The sequence below is a fragment of the Taudactylus pleione genome, unplaced genomic scaffold, assembly GCF_031769625.1.
Source record: "Taudactylus pleione unplaced genomic scaffold, aTauple2 ptg000548l, whole genome shotgun sequence".
Taxonomy (NCBI): domain Eukaryota; kingdom Metazoa; phylum Chordata; class Amphibia; order Anura; family Myobatrachidae; genus Taudactylus; species Taudactylus pleione.
In genome coordinates, this window is record NW_028284950.1 from 1,331,551 (window position 1) to 1,354,469 (window position 22,919).

The 22,919-nt window shown below is 44.8% G+C and overlaps 1 protein-coding gene across 2 annotated transcripts in view; it reads right to left on the reverse strand.

Moving 5' to 3' along the window:
* Positions 1 to 22,919, reverse strand: part of MGST2 (microsomal glutathione S-transferase 2) — an 80,212-nt gene that overhangs the window by 25,468 nt on the left and 31,825 nt on the right. For both annotated transcript variants that reach the window (XM_088451441.1, XM_088451442.1), the window contains exons 2-4: positions 15,755 to 15,854; positions 11,201 to 11,271; positions 79 to 160 (exon numbers count right to left, since the gene is read on the reverse strand). In XM_088451441.1, coding sequence (XP_088307567.1) covers positions 79 to 160; positions 11,201 to 11,271; positions 15,755 to 15,854 — 253 coding nt within the window. The remainder of the gene's footprint in view (positions 1 to 78; positions 161 to 11,200; positions 11,272 to 15,754; positions 15,855 to 22,919) is intronic.

The following is a 22,919-nucleotide window of genomic DNA, read 5'->3' on the forward strand; positions in this document are numbered from 1 at the left end:
GTATTTGCAATTTATAATTTTCCACATAATTCTAACTACACATTGTTCTACATACAGTAGGAGACTGATCCAACATACCTGTCCTTAGAAGACTGCACATATCCCTCAAAGTACAGGTGACGCCCATAAATGTACAGCAAACCGAACAGGGACGCCAGTTCTGAAACGACAGGCAAATTCTAACAGTTTATTTTCTATGAAGCCTCTACATATATATGTCAATTATTAACTTAACATCATAGAGACATTTCCCAGCAATGTGGAATACACATGCCTCGTGCATATTAATATTTGAATAAATTACATTTGTACATACATTACAGCAGTCTATTTGATAATACACACAGGAAACATTGGGCTATATATATCAGTAGCGGATTTACACCTAGGCACCCCAGGTGCGTTGGAGGGCATTTTGTATTTCCGGTGGACTGCGAGCTCCACCAAAAAAGTCTGAGCTCTGGGCCGGCTGAGTCCCTCCTGCCTGTCAGTGATTAGACAGCTGCCGGGTGCTGACTCCAGCACACACCTGCATCCTATCACATTCTGTGACTTGTGCGTGTAACCAGTCATGATGTCACACACAGTGAGAGGAACCAGGACGTGCACAGAGGAAGGGGAGAGTGTGAGCAGCTGCCTGCTGAGCCCTGTTTCTGGCGCAGAGGTTCCCGGGCTGCGCCCTATCAGCAGTGTTCAAGTACATTAGTGTAAAGTACTCACCGTTTGCTACAAATGCGGGGGGGTGGTAGGGGGCACAAACAGGGCTTGGGGGCACACACTGTCACTGTCTGAGCCGGGCTCTGTTTGCTACAAATGGGGGGCACGCACTGTCGCTATCTGAGCCTGGCCCTGATTGATTTCTAGAAATTGGGGCGGAGGCACACGCCGTCACTGTCTGAGCCAGGCCCTGATTGCTACAAATGGGGGGGGACTCTGTCGCTGTCTGAGCCTGGCCCTGATTGCTACAAATGGGGGGGGACTCTGTCGCTATCTGTGCTTGGCCCTGATTGCTACAAATGGGGAGGGGGGCACTGTCGCTGTCTGAGCCTGGCCCTGATTGCTACAAATGGGGAGGGGGGCACTGTCGTTGTCTGAGCCTGGCCCTGATTGCTACAAATGGGGTGCAAACACTGTCACTGGCTGAGCCTGGCCATGACTGCTACAAACAGGGGAGGTGACACACACACATACCCTTCAAGTATTGATTTTTTTTAGTTTTTGGAAATTTTGTTTGAAAGTCATAGAGAAGCTCATTATCAAGTGTCAAACTTGGTGCCATAAGAAAATGTCATTATCCAGTGCATATAGTAGGTAGAAAAGTGTTTGTATTTATCATGTCTATATATGCCATGTCCATTACCATTAAGGGGTCTATTTACTAAGACTCTGCGTTAATACCACTCCTGCTATCGCTGCGAAGCAGGAGCTGGCTAATGCAGCAGTTACTAAAAATAGACCAGCTGAGGAGGGTGAACGTTAAATCACCCCCTCGGCGGTAACAGCTGTGGAATTCCATTTTTACATATACTGTATGGTTTATAATGAATACAGTTCATAAAATTCAGTATGGCCTTTGCACAGCCAATTTTGGTTTGTACACATTTAAATGGAAAAATTAGATGAGATATCTTTAAGGGCAACTCCCAAGGAAGTTGTTTATCTGCAGAATGGGATAATAGCTTGTCCATATATGTATAATTGTGTGCTAGAGAAATTCACGCAACCAAATATAAAGATATTGAACCATAATCATCTCATAAAAGAATATTTTTCTCTTTAACTGCCAAGCACAGGAACAGACCATAAGAGCAAACTTTGTCTATCTGATGATGTCAGTGGGTGTACAGGGGGTGTATTACCTGAGGACTGTAATGAAAGCTATAAAGCTTTGGTAATGACATCAATCGTGATTATTGCTGCATTAACCCTGGGGAAATATGTGCTCCCAGATAAGGGCTAGATCTATTTAATGAATTAATTAATTAATAAATGACAAATTCTTAAGTATACTGGATTGGAATCTATTACTTTATGCAATAATGCAGGTAAAAGGTATGATTAAACACAGCTGAGGCTCCCTTCCCCTACAACCCTGTGTAAAGCTGGCCACACATCTAAAGATTATCAGTCCAACCATCCAACTAGTTGATTGGTTGGAATGAAAATCTGGTAACGTATGGGAGTAACTGATGATCAGCAATTTGCTCCTAAAGGCCAGAAAACAGATGAAAATGGACGTTCAGACAAGTTTGTTAAATGTTTGATCTAAACTATTTGTTCAAACAACAGTTTTTGTCCATTTTCCGGCGTTTGGGAGCAAATTGCTGATTGTCATTTGCTTTCATACCTTACCAGATTTTCATTCCAACCAATCAACTAGTTGGCTGGTTGGACAGATAATCTTTAGATGTGTGGCCACCTTAACTCACCATCTCCGGGCTCCGGCCGGCAGCAGCAGTGACTTTTTTTTCAACGAACTTTACTTACAAACGGCCAGCCTGACACAGCTCAAGTCCTGCTTCTCCTGTGAGTAGAAGCAGATACTGGCAGCTACAGGAGGCGATATCAGCGCTGGAGAAGTCAGCAGACGGTGAGTAACATCTCCTCTTGGTAATACCTGGGACACTTAGCACTGTGTTTTTATAATAAAACTCTGCAGCATGACAGGGACTATGATAGGGTAGGGACTAGGGAGTATGACAGGGGAGGTTCTGTCCTGACTGCACGCCCCTGTTTGAAAAAGAATATCAGTGAGATTGTGAAAGCAGTGTTACAGTGGAGTGTACTGCTACATCTGAGAGGCATGTCATAAAACTGACCTACATCCAAATGTAAAGGAGCCCAAAGCAGTATATATGTTGCAATTGTTGCTCAGTAAGATCTACATGTTGGTGACAATACACTAATACTTTCCAGGGCTTGCTCACATTGTGCTAGTGGTTCCATATAAGTGTCCAAGAGAAACATTCTATGAATATGCTTGTAGCCATAGGGATCATGGTGCCTTATAACAAGGCACACCTCCAAATAATGTCAGGCTGGCCAAATAATGTGCGCAGCATCCATTCAGACTCCGGGGTCCCCAACCTCCCTATTTGTCCACCTATGGGCCACTTCGGCCAACGGGTGGAACAGCGAGACAATACTGACCCGCTGAAATCAGGATGTTGGGGAGGGGTGCGCCCTCTATGGGTGGCGCCCCTGTTCGACCGCACTGGTCGAGTGCCCCTAGAGCCGACCCTGAAGTCTGTCAAGTGTATATGCATGTGCTGAGGCTACATGTGTGTGTTTGTATGTGTGCTGAGCCTACCTATGAGGGAGATTTAATACAGCTTGGAGAAAGATAAAATTGGGGATAAATAGCACCAACCAATCAGCTCCTAACTGTCACTTTTCAAACACAGGGCCATATTCAATTATACGCGAAAAGCCGAGATCCGCAAAAAACTATCGCTGATTGCGTCTTTTCGCCTGTCAGAAACTTATCTCCATATTCAATTCCATCCGCTTATCGCGTACGCGGAAAGTCAATGCCATGTAATAGGTGAAAAAGATTTGCCTCTGAATAGCAGGAGAAAAGAAGTGCATAAATTTATTTTAGGGTGCAAAGGTGCACTTGGTACACCCTCCCATAGGACAACTGTGTAAAAAAATTCCAGGAAAAAAATTAAGAGCACCCCAAAAAAGAACTTTTATTTTGGGGCGAAAAAGCACAAAGTGGGGGGACAAATTCAAAAACTATCAAAATAAGGTTCTGGGGGTGCTCTAAGAAGGGGTCAAGTGTTTTTGGGGTTGCAGGTGCTTTTATGATGGAGGAATTTCACTTTTATTAAAACTTCACTTTAGAGACATTAAAAGATGCTTGCACCCATTTTCAGGTACCCCAAATTTGCCAGGACTAGTTATTTTCTCCACAAAATACTGCTTAATGCCATTCTTCACCACTTGTGCAAAGACGCTAATTAGATGCTATTGTACCAACTTAAGTACCCCAAACAGTTTTTTTAGGGCAAATCTGGCACTACTACATTGATCCCCAATGTTTCTGCGTCTTTTTGGGGGGTTCAGGCTGATTCCCCCTATTCTGACACCACTTTCCGCCTGTTAGAACTTTGTGTGTCGCCGTTTTCGCGTCTTGGAATTGAATACGGTAAATAGCGGAGATGCGCGCGATAAGTTTCCGCGGCCAAAAGACGAGATGTAGGCGAAAAGTTCGGCAGGTGAAACATTATCGCGGGTGCGAAACTAATTGAATACCACCCACAGCCTGTAGAGTGACAGTTAGGAGCTGAATGGTTGGTGCTATTTATCTCCAATTCGATCTCTTTCCAAACTTTATTAAATCTCCCCCATGTGTCTATGTTTATTTACTGAGACTGCATGTGTGCACAGACTGCATGGTATGTGCATGTCTGCTGAGAGTGTATGTTGTGTGCATGTGAGACTGCAGGGTGTGTGCATGTGTGCTGAGACTGCAGGGTGTGTGCATGTCTGCTGAGAGTGTATGTTGTGTGCATGTGAGACTGCAGGGTGTGTGCATGTCTGCTGAGAGTGTATGTTGTGTGCATGTGAGACTGCAGGGTGTGTGCATGTCTGCTGAGACTGCAGGGTGTGTGCATGTCTGCTGAGACTGCAGGGTGTGTGCATGTCTGCTGAGACTGCAGGGTGTGTGCATGTCAGTCTGCTGAGACTGCAGGGTGTGTGCATGTCAGTCTGCTGAGACTGCAGGGTGTGTGCATGCGTGCTGAGACTGCAGGGTGTGTGCATGTGTGCTGAGACTGCAGGGTGTGTGCATGCGTGCTGAGACTGCAGGGTGTGTGCATGCGTGCTGAGACTGCAGGGTGTGTGCATGCGTGCTGAGACTGCAGGGTGTGTGCATGTCAGTCTGCTGAGACTGCAGGGTTTGTGCATGTCAGTCTGCTGAGACTGCAGGGTGTGTGCATGTCAGTCTGCTGAGACTGCAGGGTGTGTGCATGTCAGTCTGCTGAGACTGCAGGGTGTGTGCATGCGTGCTGAGACTGCAGGGTGTGTGCATGCGTGCTGAGACTGTAGGGTGTGTGCTGAGACTGCAGGGTGTGTGCATGCGTGCTGAGACTGTAGGGTGTGTGCTGAGACTGCAGGGTGTGTGCATGCTTGCTGAGACTGCAGAGTGTGTGCATGCGTGCTGAGACTGCAGGGTGTGTGCATGCGTGCTGAGACTGTAGGGTGTGTGCTGAGACTGCAGGGTGTGTGCATGCTTGCTGAGACTGCAGGGTGTGTGCGTGTTTGCTGGGACTACATGGGTGTGTGTATGCATATGTGTTACAGAGACTACATATGTGTGTTTGCCGTGACAACAGTCAGTCCATAAGTCTGTGCCCTCTGGCTGGAGCAGTCATTCCTTGCACACAATAAACCCAGCATAACAGATATTGGAAAAGTAAAAATTAATATGTTGTCCTATTTTTTTTTTTTTTTTGGGAGGGGGGTGGCACCAATGCTCTTTCTCGTACAGGGCACCAAAATGGCTAGTCACGGCTCTGTGTGTATGTATATACACTTATATGTTGACTGCTTCTTCTTCCCAAGATTTGTATAGCTATCAATGGCCCTCATTCAGAGCCGCTCGCAATTAGCGCTCGCTCGTTCAGAAAAAGGGGGTGGCTATTCAAATGAACCGTACGCTCCTTGCGGTCTGTTGCCACCTCCATGTCTGAACGAGCGAACAAAACATGCGCTCGTTTATTTGATAAAAACGCCCCCTGGCCGCTCGCATCCTACGTCATGTCCGCTATTTATTAGATTAATCGAGTACATCGAACAGGGTACGAGCTGCTCGCTATTCTTGTGGTTGGTTTTTGCTACCACAATTTTGCGAGCAGTTCTGGCTAAAAAAAAACCCAGTGACGTGGTCAATGACGCTGCTGTTTTAAATATGCACACCCATAAAACGCCTGTTTTGACCTTTAAGCACACCTGCGATCGGATCTCCACTCCCCGTTTTCAAGCACCTTCCCCTGTTACCACCCACATACGCCTCATTCTGTCACTCAAATTATCAGGCATTCGCTATTTTGCGAGCACATGAATTTCGGCCGCACTGACTGGTTCGCGCATCCGTATAACAATCCGTATGCATGCGCAGTTTGGCAAACATCGCTCGGAGCGAACGAGCTGCCGCTTACGAGTGGCTCTGAATCAGGCCCAATGTCCCATATAGAAAGGAACAGGTGGCACTCCACAGACTTCTTGAAGAATTAGGTGCTGTTTATTCCAATGCTTCTAGACCTGGACGGTCTTTTCATCAGGGTGCTTGAAGGATACAAACAAAGATGTGCTTACCTCATAATACAGAGAAAGTTTAACAGTCACAGGTGCAGGACGCTGCCGGGGTGCCGGGAGCTGTGACGTCACGTAGAGTCTCCCCCAGAGCCATAACTAGACTTTTTGGTGCCCTGTGCCAGATAGAGCATTAGCACCCCCCTCACCCCCCCCCCCCCCCCCCCCAATTTTCCAAATAGGGACATGAGATGCACACCCGTAAAAGGACCATGGCCTCATGGGGAGGGCCAGGGAAGAGATGGGGGAGGCCAGGAGATGCTGGGGATAAAAGAAGAGGAAGCTACAAGTGAGAATGATAATAAACAAAATACTGACAGGCCCAAACAGCGCTCCCTGCCCTGCAGTGCCCTGTGCTATGGCACTGGTCGCACCACTCTAGTTATGGCCCTGCTCTCCCCCAATGAGACAATGCATGAAGTTCATCTCTCAGATGTCACCATCAGGATAAGTAATGGACAAATTGCTATTGCAGCCGGGACCAGATTAAAGTCTGTGGGGGCCCCTATCAAATATATATATATTATATTGTGGCTTAAGTTGTACATTGACAAACAGCAATAAGCTTAGCTTACCGCCGTTTGTTAATTACTTTAGCGAGTGCTTAAGGGGTTATGTCTCATTGTTAAATGGGGCCCATGGGCTTCACATAAAAAAAAACAGACACACACAGCAAAAAAACACACACATATATGGGCCTATTTATCAATATTATTTTTACTAAAATATTTTGAAAAAGGGTGTTTTTACACCATTTTTACATTATTTTAGTATCATATAAATTTATTATAGGCAATTAGAGTAGTTTTCATTCGCTTATTTTGGTATGCAGATCACATTTCCCATTCTTGTAATGGGAAATGTGATCTGCCCAAGATTTACTAAAAATTATTTGTAAAAAAATAAGTGGGAAAACCCTGTGATAACGCCATCTTCGGCAGCAAATGCGCGGACACCTTCTCACTGTATTCTTTGTGAAAAATACAGTGAGAAAACTGCAGGATGGGAATTCGCAGGGGCAGAGCTTTATTGCAAGTTCTATCTGTCCCTGCAAGGGTTTTTTCATAAATTCCTGTGATATTTGCTAAATTCACAATGCAAATTTAGGCGAAAATATCACACTACAACCGGAATGTAGTAAATAGGGCCCATAGACACCAACAGGAAAAAAACAAACACATAGGCGCCCACAGGAAATATTACTCATAAGTTACTTCTGTAACCAGTCTGTCCGTGGTAGAGGTAGAGAGAGATCCAGATGCAATGTAAGAGGCTACAGGGGTGGAGATGAGGAGGACAGCAGTAAGCAGAATTCCATCCAGCAGCAACCCTGCAGGGGCCAGGAGGAGCAGCTGCCGTATTCAATGAGACAGGATGGTGCAGTGACTGAGAGGCTCCAGCAGCAGGACCCAGCAGAAATGGTAACTCCGCGGCCTGTATGAGGGGCCTTACAGCCACCCGGAGCACTGGTTCTGGGGTAAGAGCAAACCTTCCGGCAGTGTGGCTGTCAAACGCACATGCAGCTGTCCGGCTCACCGTTCAAGCCACTCCCCCGCAGTGGGCAGTCGCCCCATTGTTAACCCAGCCCTACAGGTAGAAGCAGGAACAAGAGTGATCGGCCAGTTACTGTCAAGACCAGACCGGAGGCAGCGAAATGCTGTACTCCGGGATCTGGGTATTGTGGGGGCAATTTGTGGGGACCCTTTATGTGTGGGGGCCCCCCGGGGCAGGTGCCCCTGTCACCCCCCCCCCCAGCTTTTATCCTCCCACGCAGAAAAAGGGATTGGCCAAATCCCAAATTATGTGAGTAGCACGTATAACAAGAAATCTGGATGTAGTAGAATCACAAGAGGACCTAGTTATGCAAAAGTTCTTTAAAAATTATTTCTGCAACAAAATAATGGAAGTCCTTAAGCTCAATAGAGAACAACTACTATCAAATACTGTATGTCCAAGGAAACAATAGGGACTGAGGGCCTGATTCAGACCCGGACGCTATCCGCAGTGTGCTCGCTATTGCCGATGGCTGCTAATCTGCACATGCGTATGAATCGCAGTGCGCGTGCGCAAACTATACAGTGCGTTCGCTGATCCCTCGCTCGTACAGCAAAGCCAGCCCAGCAGAGTGAGTGGTGCGAGAAGTGCGAATCCAGGCGTGCCCGAGTGTTTCAACGCCGTTTTAGAGGCATGCATAATTAACAGGCAGCGTCATAGTACACGTCACCAGCCATTTTTTTACTCTGTTTTCCTCGAAATGCTTGCGGAAGAAAAAAGCTACAACAAGCACTGTGTTCACATCCGACAGTGGTTGATATACCAATGTTTTCACAAACTTCAAGGAGATGAGGTGGGACAGTGGGCGTCTCTGCATTCGCTAAGGGGAACCTGCATACACAAAGTGAACGCTCGTACAGGTAAGATGGGCGTGCTTATGCCTTGGCGAGTAATCGCTCCCCGCCGCGTCACTTTAAAATATTTGCATACGCATTGAGCGAGCGTACGCTCATAGCGACCGGGTCTGAATCAGGCCCTGTATCCCATTCGTAACTGTATTTGGTGTTGCCAGCCCAGTGGTCCCCAGGGCTGCAAAAGCATTATGGTCAATTGTCAGCACTAACTGCGATCTTCCAGCAAAACTCCTTTGATTAGTTACAAACGTGGTTGCAATTTAAATGACATCCTCGTGAAGAGTGATATCACTCCATTATTAATATAATCACCTATGTCACAAGAAAAAACCCAGGATGTTACAAATGTTCCTCCTGTGTTACTTGTAGTCATATGGAAATGGGGCCCACATTCAATCATCACCACTTCGGAAAAAAAACCAAGATCGCTAATGTATTAACCTGTTCTAGCAAGTATGTTGTGTACTTGCCATTCTGGTTTAAGTTATGTATGACATACAACACAGATTTTCAAGGAGAGAATGGCCCTACACCGTTCAGTAATAAAAGCAGCACTGGATGGAAAGGATTCAGACCAGCCCACTGCGAGACACTTTAAAGAAGCTAGACATGCTCTGTCCAGCCTAAGGCACAAAATGATCGATCATATTCCTCCTAGCATCAGAGCTAAGATACTTTTGCAAACTGAGTATAGCTGGATTTTTACTTTAGACACCATCCACCCTAAAGACTTAAATGATAAAATAGCTTGAAAGCTTTTGTTTAATGCTGTCTTTTTGGTTGCTTTTGCTTTTTGTTCTTGCAGATCTCATAAGCCTTTAGATTACGTGTAAATTTGCCATATATTATATTATAAAATAACCATAATACTATTGACGACTCACAATATATCTCTATCTATCTATCTATCTATCTATCTATCTATCTATCTATCTATCAGTATGTGTGTGTGTATATATATATATATATAACTATTCATTATAGAGATTATTTAAAATTTGTATGTATAACTGCACATCTGTACTTGGATGCATTCCCATTGTTCATTTCTCAGTATGTACACTTTCACTTTGTTTATATTTTCGCAGAAGTGTGCTGGGTAGCCATCTTTATCACTGAGACTCCGACTGATACATACGGCTTTACCGCCATGCCCCCTCTACCTCCAGATCCAATGGCCGTTTGGCTTCCCGCCTGCTCCATGGTTGCTGCCCATAGTTGCCGACATTCAGCTCCCTTCTACCGGGAGGGTGCTGAATGCCTGCACACAGCGGGGGGCGTGGCTGAGCACTGACTCAGCATGGGGGCGGGTCCAGGGGCATGTCTGCGCGATTGCATCATCGTGCCCCCGCTCCATCTTCACAGTACCGACAATAAAGGCATTGTGAAGCAGGGGGCGGAGCCACGATGACGTGATTTAGCACGAGTCGCGTCATCTGGCCCCCCGCTGCGGGGGGTTTCTAGTTGTAATCAGGGGATCAGGCGGCAGGTCTTGCCTGCCTTTCCGGGGGGTCGGGAACAGTACCCGATATTCGGGAGGCTCCCGTATATCAGGAGGGTAGAAAAGCCTGTTCTGCTCCAGCAGGCATTGCCACATGGTGGAGTGTCTACATGGCTTCACAGCTCCCGGCACTTGGGATGTTCGGTGAGGTAAATGGATGGGAGTCACAGGCTAGTATCAGAGCCAGATTTACACACACATATATGAACCTGCCCCACTTGCACGGTTCTGCCCCCTCATACACACACATATATGAACCTGCCCCACTTGCACAGTTCTGCCCCCTCATACACACACAAATTCCCAAATGTCCAAAGTCATTGATAGATTTATCTGACAAAATAGCTGTGTGATATTTTTCCTTTATCCAATTAAAAAGCTTAATAAAACTAGCATGCCAAACACACCAAAATGGTAACATTTTCATAGAACTCATTGGCCACTTCTGGTGATCTATTGTTTCACATTGTGGTCATTATACTATGTACAGTATATAACTGTCAGTTGTATTAGTATGGCATATATACTGAGGCAGAATTTGGGGCTGATTCTGAGTTGGATGGATCTCTGTGCATGGATGCACATGGCGAGTGCCAGCATGCAGCTCGTGGCGAGTGCCAGCATGCAGCTCGTGACGAGTGTAATGGGAGTGTCACATAGTTTGAGTTCCGTGCGATTCTGAATCATGTGTATGGGGAATGAAGTCTGTTCCTGATGGATCTCTGGCAGCTAGCTTGGCTGCAAGTGCCGACCCTAACGATGACGGTTGTGGGTGCCGGCATAAAATCAGTGGGTGATGTGGTTTCCTGCTTGCAGACGCACAGATCTTGGCATCCACTGTACGTACTCCACATCAGCACAACGCAGTAAATCAGGCTCCGCGGCTGCCAGCAACTACAGACACTTTGTGTTCAACTCAGTATTAGCCTCTCGTTCTTCATAGCTCTAAGCATGTACATAATTAAACATTTACCTTGATTAAAGAAGTAGCCGGCAGCCCAAAGATCAACCAAGAACATTGCATAGAATTCAATACAGTTCTGTCTGCAAAAGAGAATGTTATTTATAGTCTGTAAAATGGGTTATTGAGCCAGGTCAATTGTCTGAATAGAAAATAAATGACTAAGGTGTTACTAATCTACTTAGTTAACAGTCTCTTAACAGATAAATGGGATTTGAAGATTAGAATGTGAATATGATTTGTAAGTGATACAGTAATGTTAAAATGTTAGTGACCTAAGATAGCTGACGTCAAAGTTACTATTCTAATATTATGGCAATTGGGAGAGAATAGAAAGCTGAGTGTAATTGAAACACAAAAGTGACACATGGCACATGGCAAAAACATTCTGGGCGGGATGTACTAAAGGAAAAATGTGGTAAAAACCAAGTTTTCGGGTTTTTTTACCGCATTTCCATATGTACTATGCCCCGGCCACCTTTTTATCGGTGCGGAGGGTAACGCCAGAAAAACCTGGCGTTACCCTATAGAAGCCTATAGGCTCGGAGGGGAGTAAATGATGATCAGCAATTTGCTCCTAAATGCCAGAAAACAGGTGAAAATGGACGTTCAGACAAGTTTGTTAAATGTTTGATCTAAACAATTTGTTCAAACAACAGTTTTAGTCCATTTTCCGGCGTTTGGGAGCAAATTGCTGATTGTCATTTGCTTTCATACCTTACCAGATTTTCATTCCAACCAATCAACTAGTTGGCTGGTTGGACAGATAATCTTTAGATGTGTGGCCAGCTTTAGTCTTCCAGTTTATATTTTATTATATTTAATTTTTTTTTTTTTAAACAAACTGAATAATTAATTTGCAACTATTACGATGACAAAACTGATTTATTTATACAGTATAAAGCATTTTTTCTAGAAATATTTCCTGCTAATGCCATTATGGGGATAGAAAAAGGAGGATTGTGGTGGTATATGAATCGCCGCAATATTTAAATAGGCTTCACCATGCTTTTTTATAGGGAAGGCTATTCACCAGAAATAGCTGGCAAATGTCCTTGCTGGTGGGGGCTACTGCCGGCAATAGCAGGGAGGTGTCCATTGATAAATAGTGTGAAACCCTATATCTCCCTTCATAAAAAGACTCATAAATGTCAAAAGAATGTAAAGTTTCAATAAAAATAAGTGTATAATGGTGGCTTTGCTGGTACCGGGCAGTTAGGAGTAGGTGACCCAGCATATGCATATGCCGGGATTCTTTACTAACAATATAGTGGCGATGGCAGGGTTGAGACGGTTATGGGATTGCGGCGCTCAGGATCTCGGTGGTCAAAATCCCGAAGCCGGCATCCCAACAGGGTTAGGATACCGACACCTGTCGGTAGGTACCATAACCCTCCCTCCCCGGTGTCTGAACCTAACCTCCCACCCTAGTGCCTAAACATAACCTCCCCCTCCTCACACCCTAAACCTAACTCTCCCCACCAATGCTAATTTTAAGTGGCGGCATCCCAGTGCTGGGCTACTGAACATAGAGATGCGGTCAATATCCCGACCATGGGGATTACGGCGCTCAGAATGCCAACACCAGAATCCTGACCACAGCAAGGTTGGGGGGGAGCATTAGCTTTAGGCACTAAGGGGAGAGGGTTAGATTTAGGGTGCAGGGAGAGGGAGATTAGGTTTAGGCAATAAGGTGGGGGAGGTTGGGGTCAGGCATCGGGGAGGGAGGGTTAGAGTAGGGAGAGAGGGAGGGTTAGAATACTGAAAAACATGTGTCGGTATGCTAACCCGGTCGGGATGCCGGCGTCGGGATTCTGACTGCCGGGATCTGGAGAGCTGGCATCCCATACCCATCCCCTGAATGTAACCCGTGGAGATATGGCGGGGACAGATTGCTTTCAATTCTGCATCAGCTCCGGAGAATGCAAATTGGGGAACAGTAAGGTGCAGTATGTTTCTGTATTTTTTTTCCAACTTGTAAATGATCCCTACTCAGTGACATCACTAGGGGGGTGCGCACTGCATCGGGTGTTACCCTTCGAGGAATGATGCTATTGTGCAGCACCTTGCTCCCTGTCACTGAAGAGGAGCTAGCAGTGCAGGGAGAGCCTCCGGGGGCAGTCTCCAGGAGTTCTGGGCACATCCTTAGAGGGCCCTTTCCTGTGAGGCCACACCCCTTTTTGGGTACACTATTTGGCGCACTGCGAGTTATCGACCCCAGTGACACCACTGTCCCTACTGACAAAATTTTTTTTATTAAAATACTTTATTCACAATACAAATATCAGTTCTATCCCTAATGAATGCAATAATAGCACTTCCTTGATAGAAAGTAATGTATTAAGAGGCCTATTTTATTATTGGTAAAGTGGGAACCCCGAAAAGTATTATTCACTGTGATGATTTTTCAGGGTTATTTAATAAAAAAAAACCTCTTGTTGGAACAGTAGCTCTGATTCTAATAGGCTGGCAGTAAAGCCATGTGCATATGTAAACTTTGATCACCTGGAGGGGAGAAGCTTGGGGGCTCCCTGGGAAAGGTCACACAATCCCTTTCTGGTGACAATACCTCCATAGGGGATAAAGCGGCTAGCACCATCTGATGATTGCAGTAACTAATAGAGCCAAGCCTGACAAATTGGCTTAGACCGCAGTCCCCATTGCAATTAATAGATACTGCTGTATTCTGCGTAAGTTTTCTAGATTTCTTAAATCGCAACTATTCTTAATTCATACGGAAACTGACATTTCTGCATGATTTTAGAATAGAAACCCCTTAATAAATAGACACAAAAGGCTGGTTCGAGCAGGCAGAACTTGTCAGAGTTATATTCAATATTAATGTACATTTAAAACACTCAGTACTTTGTTTTATTTTTTGGATAATTCCATAATTTTTCTTATGTATCAGACTCCACTGAAAGTCTGTAAGTAAGAAAATAATATCTATATTCCTTTTTCAAGTGGAGTGTATACAAAAAAAAAATCGCCAATGGCATAATTTTCATGGGTGCAGGATCTGCGGTGCATAAGGGCCAATGGGGTTAGGAGGGGCACTGTGCCACACAGTGGTGTAGCCAGCTTTTGACATGAGGGGTAGCAAACAAAAAAATAGGCTCCCCAGGCCCAGGTGTTTCCTACGTGCCCCTTATTAGGCCCATCAGACTCCTCACATGCCCCCATCTGTAGTGTAGTGAGTACACCCACATCACATCATAGGTGGAGCTCTTACTTCACAATTTAGTGCCCTGGGTGAGAGGGAGCACTTTTATCTCCTCCACCTCCTCTCCGTATACTGTATATGTTATTATGATTTGTGCCAATCTATTGCCTTCCTCACTTGTGTGCGAGGTCCCCATGCAAACCAGCTTTCTGGAAGCAGTCTTGCAAGAGTTCTTTCCATTTAAGTTTTGTGGAGAAGGAAGTTTTAATGTGTTATATTATATATTAAAGTGAATTAAATCAAGACTTTTATATAAAGAATTTTATTTTATCTCGTTGAGAATATAAATGCACTCAGCGCTATCTTCTTAAATATTTGTACATTCATTTGCCATTGTGGCTGCCTGTGTGGTGACCCCTCCCCCTCCTATACTCATCTGGTGGCGCCATCTTTGCGGTGATATATTTCTAAAGATGGCTCCATACAAGATTTGCATTTAGTAGTTACTACGGGAAGAATTAAAGGGAAAAATAATTAAATCTCCCATTTTATGTTCACACAATATCAAATATCAATATCAAATCGATCTACATCAACTTGCTGCCAAAATAAAACAATACATACTCTATAACAGGGGAGGGATAGTAATTTATATCTGTTTCTTCACCTCTTCTTATGATAATTAGAAAAATGTTATGGTTTTACTAACGCTGTCATTATTTTATGTAACTTGTATGACAGAGCTCTCTGCTTTAAAAAACAACGTCGAAATTACTATTTGTTCAGCACAAAAACACATTTTAGTACATAAATGAGGACATTTTTGCATCTTAAAAATAAATACTGATTTTGTGATATAATATTGGCCCTGATTCACCACCCACAGCATATACGAGCGTGCAGGTTGATGATCGCGATGGTCTTGACCATCGCCACTGCGAGCCGAAGCCTGCGGTTGAGTTTCTCAACCGCAAGGCCCGGAGTGATTTTGGCTCTATCAGAGCCAAAATCACTCCCACTGACATCACTAGTGATGTCAGTGGGCCGGCTTCTGACGGTAGGCGTTCCCTTGGGAACGCCCCCGTCTGCGAGGCACGCTCACCAAAGGGGGCGTGCTGTCAATCAACATCGACAGCACGCCCCCTTTGATCAGACACAACGAGTGAAGGAAAGTCCTTCGCTCGTCGCGTCTTGTGCATGCGCACGACGGAGCTCCCTCCGTCGTGCGCATGCGCAGTGCACACCATCGACCCACTTGCGAGCGGACAGCCGCTCGCGAGTTAGTCTGAATCAGGCCCATTGTGTGAACATCTATAGGTGTCACATCACAATAAAAACATTTGAGAACATTTCTAGAGTCCTCCACTTTTGTAGACAACATCTGTATCTTTCCTTTTACATACTGTGCTCTGAAGGTTCTCTCAAACTCTGGAGGCCCAGTAACAGCTGGAGGTATCACCTTGTGCTTTCTTCTGGATTTTCCAACCAGGTTGGCAAAATATGCTGCATGAGATAATCATGTTTAACATGTTAGACTGTAACGCATCACTCTAACAAGCACACTAAGGAGTCTAGTTACTAAGCAATGTTAGGAGACAGAGTGATAAGTCTGTGATAAGATGCCAGCCAATCAGCTCCCAACTGTCATCTCACAGGCTGTGTTTGAAAAATGACAGTTGGGAGCTGATTGGCTGGCACCTTATCACAGACTTATCACTCTGTCTCCTAACACTGGACCAGTGGAGTAGTTGCCCATAACAAGTAATCAGCTTTGAAGTAGCATTTATCAAGTACATATAAATAATAGGTAGGAGCTGATTGGTTGCTATGGGCAATTTCTCCAAAGAAACAAAATGAAACATTTTATTCATGCATGTGTCTGTATAAGTGTTCCAAAGCCTATTTTCCCATAATCCATCAGTCCTTATTTTATCTTATATAATACAATATGATATAATATATAATGGCTACATATTGGCTTACAGTGAATGCATACAGTGCGATATTGGTTTGTCAGCCTTGTTGTTTGACAAGCTGATGATCGTACATTGTGTGGACTCCAAAAAATATCATACTTCACCATCAATATGTGATCAAACTGAATTAGATTTGACCTAGTACAATGGGAAAACAGATAAAAAGATAACCTCTGCTGCGCCCATGTGAGGTAACTTAAGCTGGGTACACACTGGCCGATATTTTGGCCGATCAACTGATCAGCCAATATATCGTGCCCCCGTCGGCCAGTGTGTACAGACGATATGTCTGTGAACAACATCGTTCACAGACATATCGCATTGGCCGTGCTGCACAGCCAATGAACAGATATGTCTGCAGACATATCTGTCCATCGGCAAGTGTGTACGGGCGATCAGCCAATCGCCCGTACACAGGAGTGCAGAGAGAGGGGGGGAGCCACGAGCGGGTACTACTTACCTGACTCCGGCACAGCTCCCCATCCACAGCAGCCCAGCACACGCTAAAGCAGCAGCCCAAGCAGTCTCCTATGCCAAAGGGGAGAGCGATCACGCTGATCGCGCCCCCCATTGGCTGTGCGTCGGGCTGAGGGGCAGCACAGCCGGCCGCCAGGACCCGCTGCAGCACAGATGATGGTCGTTCAGTGTGTATGAACAACCATCATCTGCATATCTTTCTGGTATGTACCCACCTTAAGACATGTGCTATTATTGCAATATTGATCTATAGAGCCGTATTCAATTAAAGCGGATCCAAAATACTTTTCCGCCTCCCAGACTTTTCGCCTGCATCGTGTCTTTTGTAGGCAGAAAAGTATCGTGGCCGTGCCGGTTTTACCCCGTATTCAGTATGGAAGTACGCGAAAACGGAACCCGGCGAAACTTGAACAGGCGGAAAGTACTGTCACATTTGGGGAAATCAACCTGACACCCCCCAAAAGATGCTCTGACATGGGGGTTAGCTATGGTACCCCCCGATTTGGCTTGCTGAAGGTATTTGGTGTTTTAAAAGGGCTCAATAGCTGCTAAATATCGTTTTTCTATACGTGGTGCAGAATAGTATTCAGGAGTATTTTTTCCAGAAAATAACTTATCCCAGCAAATTTGGGGTACTTGAAAATGGGGGTCAGCATATTTAAAAGTTGCTAAAGTTAAATTGAAAACATCGTGAAAAATCCACCTGCCGCAAGCACCTGCAATCAAAAAAACACCTGGGGCATACTTGTTGACACCCCCAGAGTATAGTTCGCTAGTTTTTAACTTTGTCCCCCAACATTTTGTTTTCGCCCCCAAATTCAAAGTGATTTTTTGGAGTGTCCTTAAATGTTTTTTTTTTTTTACATTTTTGACACAGGTTACCTTTGGGGGACTGTCTGAAGGCTGTACGGGGGTTCCGCAATGTTGCACCCCAAAAGCCCAATTCTGCACTTTTTTCCGCCTGTTATTATTAAAATCCAAACAGGCGAAAATGATGTCATCGGTGAAAAGTTTTCGTCAAAAACACGCGAAAATGGCTTTTCGTTTCAAATTGAATACGGGCCATAGCCGGGATGTAGTCAGAATCCCAGTGGTCTAAATACCGGCGCCAGAATCCCGACAGTGTCGGGACCCCGGCACCAGTATCTCGACTATTGGCATCCACAAGGTATGCATCAGGGTTAGGGGAGGGTTAGGCACTAAGCGGGGAGGGCTAGGTTTAGGATGTGGAGGGGAGGGGGAGGTTAGGTTTAGGCACCTGGAAGCGAGAGTTAGGGTGCGGGGAGGGGGAGGTTAGGCTTAGGCACTAGAGGGGAGGATAGGTTTGGGCACCGTGGAGGGAGAGTTAGTTTTACTATACTTACCTACCGCTGTCGGGATCATCACTGTCGTGATGCTGCTGTTGGTATTTTCACCAGCGGCATCCCGACTGCCAGCATCTCATACCCAACCCATTTAGCCAACCAGCTCAAGGCAGTCTGCACCCACATGTTTAGAAGAGGATATGGATTGTACAGCCATGGCCAAAACTTTTGAGAATGACACAAGTATTGGTTTTCACAAACTTTGCTGCTTCATTGTTTTTAGACCTTTTTGTCAGATGTTACTATGGTATATTAAAGTAAAATGACAAGCATTTCATAAGTGTCAAAGGCTTTTATTGACAATTACATTAAGTTTATGCAAATAGTCAGTATTTGCAGTGTTGACCCTTCTTTTTCAAGACCTATGCAATTCGCCCTGACATGCTGTCAATCAACTTCTGGGCCACATACTGACTGATGGCCGCCCATTCTTGCCTAATCAATGCTTGGAGTTTGTCAGCATTTGTGGGATTTTGTTTGTCCACCCGCCTCTTGAAGATTGACCACAAGTTCTCAGTGGGATTAAGGTCTGGAGAGTTTCCTGGTCATGGACCTAACATTTTGATGTTTTGTTCCCCGAGCCACTTAGTTATCACTTCTGCCTTATGGCAAGGTGCTCCATCATGCTGGAAAAGGCATTGTTCATCACCAAACTGTTCTTGGATGGTTGGAAGAAGTTGCTCTTGGAGGATGTTTTGGTACCATTCTTTATTTATGTGTTCTTAGGCAACATTGTGAGTAAGCCCACTCCCTTGGCTGAGAAGCAACCCCACACATGAATAGTCTCAGGATGCTTTTACTGTTGGCATGACACAGGACTGATTGTAGTGCTCACCTTTCCTTCTCCGGACAAGCGTTTTTCCAGAAGCCCAAACAATCTGAAAGGGATTCATCAGAGAAAATAACTTTACCCCAGTCCTCATCAGTCCAATCCCTGTACCTTTTGCAGAATATCAGTCTGTCCCTGATGTTTTTCCTGGAGAGAGTGCCCTTCTTGACACCAAGCCATCCTCCAAAAGTCTTCACTTCACTGTGTGTGAAGATGCACTCACACCTGCCTGCTGCCATTCCTGAGCAAGCTCTGCACTGGTGGTGCCCCGATCCCACAGCTGAATCAACTTTAGGAGATGGTCCTGGCACTTGCTGGATGTTCTTAGGCGCCCTGAAGCCTTCTTCACAACTATTGAATCTCTCTCCTTGAAGTTCTTGATGATCCGATAAATGGTTGATTTAGGTGCAATCTTACTAGCAGCAAAATCCTTGCCTGTGAAGCCCTTTTTGTGCAAAGCAATGATGACTACACTCGTTTCCTTGTAGGTAACCATGGTTAACATAGGAAGAACAATGATTTCAAGCTCCACCCTCCTTTTATAGCTTCCAGTGTTATTCTAACCCAATCAGCATGACAGAGTGATCCCCAGCCTTGTCCTCGTCAACACACTCATCTATGTTAATGAGCGTATCACTAATATGATGTCAGCTGGTCCTTTTGTGACAGGGCTGAAATGCAGTGGAAATTTTGTTTTGGGGATTAAGGAGCTCATTCAGACCCTCTCGCTAGCTGCATACGCTCACTCGATAAGTATGCAAATCCAGCGCACGCCTAGCAAGGCAGGCGATCGCATGGCAAGGCATCAGCACGCCCACTATGTGTATGCAGACGCCCACCAGCCATTCATAAGATGCCCACTTACGCACGTCGTCTCCTGGAAGTGCATGAAAACATTGGTACATCGAGCACCATCGGATGCGATCGCAGCGCTTGAGGTTGACTATACCTTGCCGCAAGCACTGCGATCACTTCAATGTGAAATCCCACCAAGTGACGTGTACTAAGATGCTGTCTTTTAATTATGTATGCCTCTGAAATGGCGTTGCAACACTCAGACACGCCTGCGTTCACACCTCCACTTCTCCGTTATTAGTGGTCTGCCCCTGTCACCACCCAAAAATGGTCTCTCCTGTCACTCATTCAGATGGGCTGTCTATGCTGGGCGAGTGAATGCTTTCCGATCTTTCGCAGTGGTTTGCGCACGCACATTGCGATGCATGCGCACAATGCGAACCATTGGCAGCTACGAGCGAACGCTTCCTGGCGAGCGGGTCTGAATTGGGCCCTAAGTTCATTGTCATGGCAAAGAGGGACTTTGCAATTACTTGCAATTCATCTGATCACTCTTCATGACATTCTGGAGTATATGCAAATTGCCATCATAAAAACTGAAGCAGCAGACTTTGTGAAAACCAATACTTGTGACATTCCCAAAACTTTTGGCCATGGCTGTAGTAAGTGACACATTTGTATTATTTTTGGCCATGGCTGTAGTAAGTGACACATTTGTATTATTTTTGGCCATGGCTGTAGTAAGTGACACATTTGTATTATATCACAACAACAGCATATGCTGTAAAATAACAGGTTCCATATTAAGTTCACATTGTACTAGTTGTGAAGCACCTACCAGTAAAGTGAACCTATTATGTACTCACAATGAAGGAAAATATCATACATTATTCACACTCCTTTTCTTTTCATTTTTCCACTGTACGAAGGCTGTGTGAGATGTAGTTATAACTATATCTACATGGCATTTGCTCACATAATATAATCATTTTTGTTATGATATGAGTATGTGCTTTGTTAATGTACGGATAGATAGATAGTCAGGTCGGCCCTACATACAGCTCAACCTGAAAAAGCGGCTGATGACCCCATGCAATGGGAAGCAACAGGAACCGACATCCTGGGCGGTCGGGCACCGGATCGTCTAGTGTGTACGCCAGATATGTCGGCCAGTCAGCAGGGGTGTATACTTGCCTACTTGTGAAACAGCATTTCAGGGAAATAGTGAAAGTAACACCTGTTAGCCCACATTAAAGTGTATGTGTACTGCTACATCTGAGAGGTGTGTCATAAAACTGACTTACATCCAAAAGTAAATGAGCCCTGAAGCAGTAAGTAAGATCTGTTTGTTGATGAAAACACACTGATACTTTCAGAAAATGCATGTAGCCATAGGGATCATTGTGCCATATACCCAATGCAGGGAAATTATACTAAGGGGAAAATTTACTAAAATGGGAGTTTTATTTAAGAAGTGATGTTGCCCATAGCAACCAATCAGATTCTACTTCTCATTTATCTAGCACCTTCTAGAAGATAATACCTGGAATTTGACTGGTTGCTATGGGCAACATCACTTCTTAATAGAACTCCCACCTTAGTAAATGTACCCCTAATGATCCCATTTTATGTGTGTGTGTGTGTGTGTGTGTGTGTGTGTGTGTGTGTGTGTATATGTGTATATATATAAACAGCATCATAATGGGGGTAAGGTGCAATCAGTGAGATTGCTACTATATCAGGGAGTCTCCCTGACAATGTGGGAGAGTTGGCAAGTATGCAGGGGTGTCGCTAGTCACATTCCTGCATACACACGATGTCTAGTGTGTACGCACCTTAAAAATCGCTTCAGGCTGAGATTGTATTCCCTTGCAGTTTTCCCTGTTTTTAAACTCAGAGATTTACTAAGGCAAATACGTGTGCAAAAACACAATTCTATACTGAAATAGATTGCAATAGATGGCAAAACATGCAAATATAAGTCAATAGACCATCGAACTAACACGCAAGTTCTTTCTACAGACAGAAACACAACTCACAGATTTACTAAGAATCATGTTTAAAAACATGATAGAACATGGAGCATAATGGAATAAATCAATAGAAGTGCCTGTGAGCTGCGTGTTCTGCTGAAGCACTGTACAGATTAGTGTCATCTGTGCAGTGCTTCTCTGTTATAGGTGTAAAAGGGTTACAAATGAAGAATAAAATAGCGTGGGGTCACCCCCCGAAAAAAAGCATAATCTGCCCTGCACCTCTGAGCCCGTTCTGGAACAGAAAATTCCGGGGGTGGGGGGTTATGGGGGTTCCCCCTATTTTGCTATAACAAGGACTGGGCTGAATCGAGGGTGGCAATTCCATAGCAGGAAGACACACAGTGTGGGGTGCCCCTGCCAAAGCATTCACCAACAGGTCAGCCCAGGGCTGGCAATCAAGAATTAGGGACCTGAAAAATAAAATCGGGTCTTCCCTCCTGAGGATCAACCAGCCCTGGGCTGAAAGCCCTTTACCCCTTGATGGAAGTGGGTGTGGGGGTAATGGGTTAAAGATAGAAATAATAATGTTCTTTACAGTAGGACTACAGGTCCAAGGAAGCCTGCCCTGCGGAACTTGTAGAACCATAAGTGCCAGCAAGCCACAACCGGGAATTGGACTCGTTTGAAATTAAAGAATCGTTTTTCACATAAATAAAATAGGAACGGTAACAAAAGTGAAAAACTGAAATTTTGTATCAGTAAACAGGGAACACATAAATTTTTTGGGACAAACCGAATAATATGTATCACTCTCTACATGGTATAAAATAAAGTCCATCGTGCTATATCTTTAACAGTTTAGACAGTGTGAGCCAAGAAGGCGCTCGGACGTACGTTTTTCCATTGACTTGCTTCACTAAAATTCTCACTGCTCGGCTTCCTTTTATCATACATTAATGTTTCATACACCTAAACCTTCCTTGACAAATGCTGTATAGAATAATGAAAACCGCATCAAAATCCACGACTGTTCTTGAGATTAGCCCGAACAAACAGACAGACGCCTACCAGGGACTTTATTTTGTTCTATGTATGTTCCCATGATGCCTGCTCTGTTGATATTGCTATTGGATGTGGACTATTTTTTTATG